The sequence below is a fragment of the Triticum dicoccoides genome, chromosome 7B (assembly GCF_002162155.2).
Source record: "Triticum dicoccoides isolate Atlit2015 ecotype Zavitan chromosome 7B, WEW_v2.0, whole genome shotgun sequence".
NCBI classification, from domain to species: Eukaryota; Viridiplantae; Streptophyta; class Magnoliopsida; order Poales; family Poaceae; genus Triticum; species Triticum dicoccoides.
The window spans coordinates 396,629,407-396,633,704 of NC_041393.1; the positions used below are offsets into that span (position 1 = coordinate 396,629,407).

The 4,298-nt window shown below is 48.7% G+C and overlaps 1 protein-coding gene across 1 annotated transcript; it reads left to right on the top strand.

Moving 5' to 3' along the window:
* Positions 1–1,439: 1,439 nt before the first annotated feature.
* On the top strand, positions 1,440–3,419 carry LOC119342171 (protein LOL4-like). The gene is made up of 5 exons (XM_037614010.1): positions 1,440–1,576; positions 1,846–2,001; positions 2,148–2,281; positions 2,884–2,952; positions 3,065–3,419. The coding sequence occupies exons 2-5, from the start codon at positions 1,848–1,850 to the stop codon at positions 3,104–3,106; spliced, it is 399 nt and encodes a 132-aa protein (XP_037469907.1). The 5' UTR covers positions 1,440–1,576; positions 1,846–1,847; the 3' UTR covers positions 3,107–3,419.
* Positions 3,420–4,298: the final 879 nt, after the last annotated feature.

A 4,298-nucleotide genomic window follows, 5' to 3' on the forward strand; every position in this document is an offset into this window, starting at 1 on the left:
TTTTGGGCGAGCTTCTTCCAATCGCCTCTGATCAGCCCACTCATCATCGGGTCGGGGCCTTGGCCGTTGTCGCCACCATCCTCGCCCCTATCGTTGGCGTCGCTAGACAGAATGATAACGTCCGCCCCCTAGCCGCTAACTTCTCGTAAAATCGGCGCTATGCCTTGATGGGGGCGGAGCTCCGCCATGTACGCCTCATTCGTGGCCTCCGCCACGATGCGCTTCCGAGCCTCCCGGTCCTCCCTCCTCTCCCGTGCGGAGACCACCCGCGGGTCGATGGGCTCCAGTCGCGGCATCTCTTTAAAAGGAAAGTCTCGGTGGACGTCGGTGCCGAGCAGGCGGACGAACATGATATCATTTGTCCGCGCTGCCGGCGGAATGGGAGGATCCAATCAAGATTTTCTTGTAGGTGTGTCAGTCGGTTATGTCGGCCACCCACACTCCCCAATTCCACAGCTGCACACCGATGTACTGCCTCTGTGGCGGCGACGACGGCGGCAGGAGCTTGGAGAGGCGGCGCAGGCGTCCGCGGGAAGAAGAAGCGGCGGCGCGGCCACGGCCTCAGGACCACTTGTGGTGGCGCGGATCTATGTTGTGGATGGTCGATGGGAGCGGCGGTAGTGGCATCCAACCATTATCAGTGCCGGAGTGGGTGCGGGACTCGCCGGCGTAGATTGGGCGGCTGGGATTGGGTGGAGGAGAGGTGGAGAGGCAGAGTTGAATTTTAATCCGCAGCCGTGAGGAGTAAATGTAAAAGTTCTGTGCCACTCAAGTAAAAAATTAACTCCTCTAAAATATTTCTGGGCTTCGGCTAGGTGTCGGTTAGAGGAGGGTAACGGATTTTTTTTTCTCTAACCGGTCGTAGGGGATCAGCTAGAGTTGCTTTAACTGACAACAGTAGGAGTAACAATAACGAATTCAGCTGGGAAGTTGGGTTTTTTTTTTTTTGATAAACAGCTGGGAAGTTGATTGGTTAGTTGGGACTTGGAGGGGGGACGCGCGCCCAAGCGGAACTCAAACGCAGCGGGCGCAATTGAAGAACAAAGGATGGAGCATCGAATCAGACTAGCATAGGAGATTAATAATTATGTAAGCTAAAGGAAGCGGAAAGAAAAGAAACCAAGCTAGAGCTGGACGCGGGCGGGAGGAATGAACGACGAATGAATTATTGGCGCGTCGCGTAGGAGTGAGAAAGGAAAGATTCGACGATAGGGAGAGAAACGAACCAAAGCAATCTCTCTCTCTCGAAGTATGGAATTGGAGGAGGGGGCAGAGACAGCAATTCGGCCATATCCGAAAGGCATCCATCCCTTCCACCATCGTCGCCGACCCGGCCCGGCGGTTTCTCGGATTCCGCGAATATATCCTATCCAGCAAATCCATCCATCACCCGGCCATCCCTCGCCCATAAATTGCACGCCCCCGAGACGTTTCTTGCCACCGTGGAGTTCGCCCAGCTCTCTCTCATCTCTCATTTCCTTGGCTACGTACTTCTTCCACCTCCCCCTCTCTCCCACGCACCTCTCTCTCAGCGCTTCGGCGATCGGAGCAAGCCGCTTGTTGGGTTCTTTGCTTGGTACGTCTCAATGCTGTCGATCCTCCTAGATCGATATGATGTAGGCATGCATGTAGCTGCCAGGAAATACAATAGGAATACTTCTTTCTGCAAAATTTATCTATAGCCTTCTGCGGCTCTTTTCTTGATGATGCATGCATGGCTACATATATAGTTGTACTGATCGAGCATGCATTGCATATTTGCATATATATATATATACTCCTACGTAAGCAGAATCAATGTGTGTATGTGTGCGTGTCGTTAACAACGACGGATGTAATCTGCAGGCATGCCTAGGTGCACCTCGTCGGTCAATTACCAAACGGAGACAGCGGCCATGTCGGAGCTCATCTGCAACGGCTGCTTCAGCCTGGTGCTCTACAACCGCGGCGCAGCCAACGTACGCTGCTCCCGATGCAACATGCTCAACTCCACAAGATCAGGTATTGCTTAATCATTTCTGCAGCTACTCACTCACACCAGTCATGTTTCCTGGGCTGCTGCTGCAACTGAGCTGCATTCATCACCTAGCTAAGCTGCTTGTTGCATTGAACTGGACTGACATTGGTATTCACATATGGTTTGGCAGCGAGCCAGTACGCCCACCTGAAGTGCGGTGGCTGCCGGACGACGCTCATGTACCCGCCGGGGGCCTCCACCGTGGGGTGCGCCACGTGCCACCACGTCAACCCCGTCAGAGCCCAGGGCTCCTCGGCTCCTCCGGTAAGCGCCCCCTTCTTCGATCGCACTAGCTAAATCTTACTATGCCTCCCGTAATCAGTGGCCTGATCTTTGAAAACTAACTTCTCTTAGAGGCTATATGTCTATGCATGTCTAGAATGCCATGTGATATTTTCGAACGCGACGTTGTAGCTACTAGTCGGCACGGTTTCCCGCACAAAGAATCAGATTATAAAGATATTTGTGTGGTCCAAAGCTACATGGGGCCATGCATTGTGCGATCACCCTCTCCTGTTGCATCAAAATTTCTTGAAAAAATCACCACTATGGTAGGTTCAGGTTGCTCCATGGCTTCGTCATGGAATCAGTTCCCACAGCTCAGATAGGCAAGTACCTGAGAATAATATAGATGATTAGCTACGTACGTACCACAGACTAGCATTCAAATTCTCTGGACCATTCGTGTTATCAAATTCTCTGGACCATCCGTTTTATCAAATTGTATGAAAATTACATACGTACCAGTGCAGTGTGGTCCATTGGAATCGATCATCGGCCAAACAATCTGAATCTTATTGTCAAAGGTTGATGGCGGCGCCAGCCGGCTTTATTCTCTAGCTAAACTTTGTCCGTGCTACTTGCAGGATGCCCATGCCCGGCCTCAGACAGTTCTCGTGGAGAATCCCAGGACAATGAACGACAAGGGCAAACTGGTAACCAGCCTCATCTCTAGCTAACACTCTACTAAAACCCTCTATTTTCATCGCTAGTTATGGCAAAGAAATTATCTATGTAATTTACTGAATTTGTCTGCGTCTGATTCAGGTCAGCAATGTGGCGGTCGGTGTCACCTCATGGAAAAGATGACCAAGAAGGAATTCTTGGTTTTATCCCCAAGGGTCTGGTTAATGATGCAAGCCCTTGGTGGATCTGTATCATCGTCGTCATCGTCGTCGTCATCAGATAAATGTTAAAATCAAGTGTGTTTTGAAGCTTGATATAAACAAGAGAAACAGTAGGAAAAGAGGCAGGAAAGAGAAGGAGAAAAAGAAAAAAAAAATGGATCTCTGAAATGTGCCATGTTTGTGCTTCTTTCTGAAAATGTAAATATGCTGGCTGTGTGCTAGCCTATGATGTGCTCTTAAGAAAAAGGAATGCAAAAAAGCATTATGTCCAGGAATTTTCTCTCTCTCTCCCCCTCTCCTTTTTGTGTTATCATTTTCGAAAATTTCTTTTCGGCCGGCTTACTGATCGACATGCTGAGTCGACTTTGCACTTGGGGCTCTGATTCTTCAGTTGAAAAGCTGAAACTACTGTGCAGCGAAAAGATGATGACGGAATAATATGGATGCCTGCTTCTTTTTGACTGTTCACAGGAAGAAGAGCCAGATGTGTTCATCTTTCCAGCCCCGGCAGTTCAGGTTTTGAACGTTGAAGACAGCCCATGGATAACACTAGGGCTAGGCTTCTACAGTTACAGTACAAACCCTACGTTTTTTCTTTGAGGGATCAGTACAAACCCTAGTGAATCAGGCCCGCCAAAGCATAAGCATGCAGAACATGGCCCATCCAGAGCCCGGCCCAGCCCAAGGCCTAGAAAAGAAACCACGAGTAATTTATATATGCAAACAATCACATGACTAAATAGTACTCCCTCCGTCCGGAAATACTTGTTATCAAAATGAATAAAAGAAAAATGTATCTAGACGTATTTTAGTTATAGATACATTTTTTTAATCCATTTTGATAACTTCGGACGGATGGAGTACTGTACACGTATTATTTTGGGGGATGAAAAGAAATAGAATAATGTATTTCTTTTATTTGAGATTTTAAGGCTCTGGGTCAGGGTGGGCCGACTTGAAAAGAAATGGGAAATGTTACCTGGGCCCAGGAGAGTCGGGGCCACCTGAACAGAGGCTGAAACTTGCATTCTGGCAATTTCAACAGCATGGATGGAACACCACCAATTCAGCAGTACCAGTACACCAACCAGACAGAATTCCCTTCCCTAAAAAAAAACCAGACAGAATTCCCTTAAAAAAATAGGATATCTTCC

Bases quoted from the DNA above. Each gene is read 5' to 3' on its own strand.
- LOC119342171 (XM_037614010.1), top strand. From the start codon at position 1,848: ATGCCTAGGTGCACCTCGTCGGTCAATTACCAAACGGAGACAGCGGCC. The intron at 2,002-2,147 runs GTATTGCTTAAT...ATGGTTTGGCAG, and splicing joins GCTCAACTCCACAAGATCAG to CGAGCCAGTACGCCCACCTG. The intron at 2,953-3,064 runs GTAACCAGCCTC...CGTCTGATTCAG, and splicing joins TGAACGACAAGGGCAAACTG to GTCAGCAATGTGGCGGTCGG.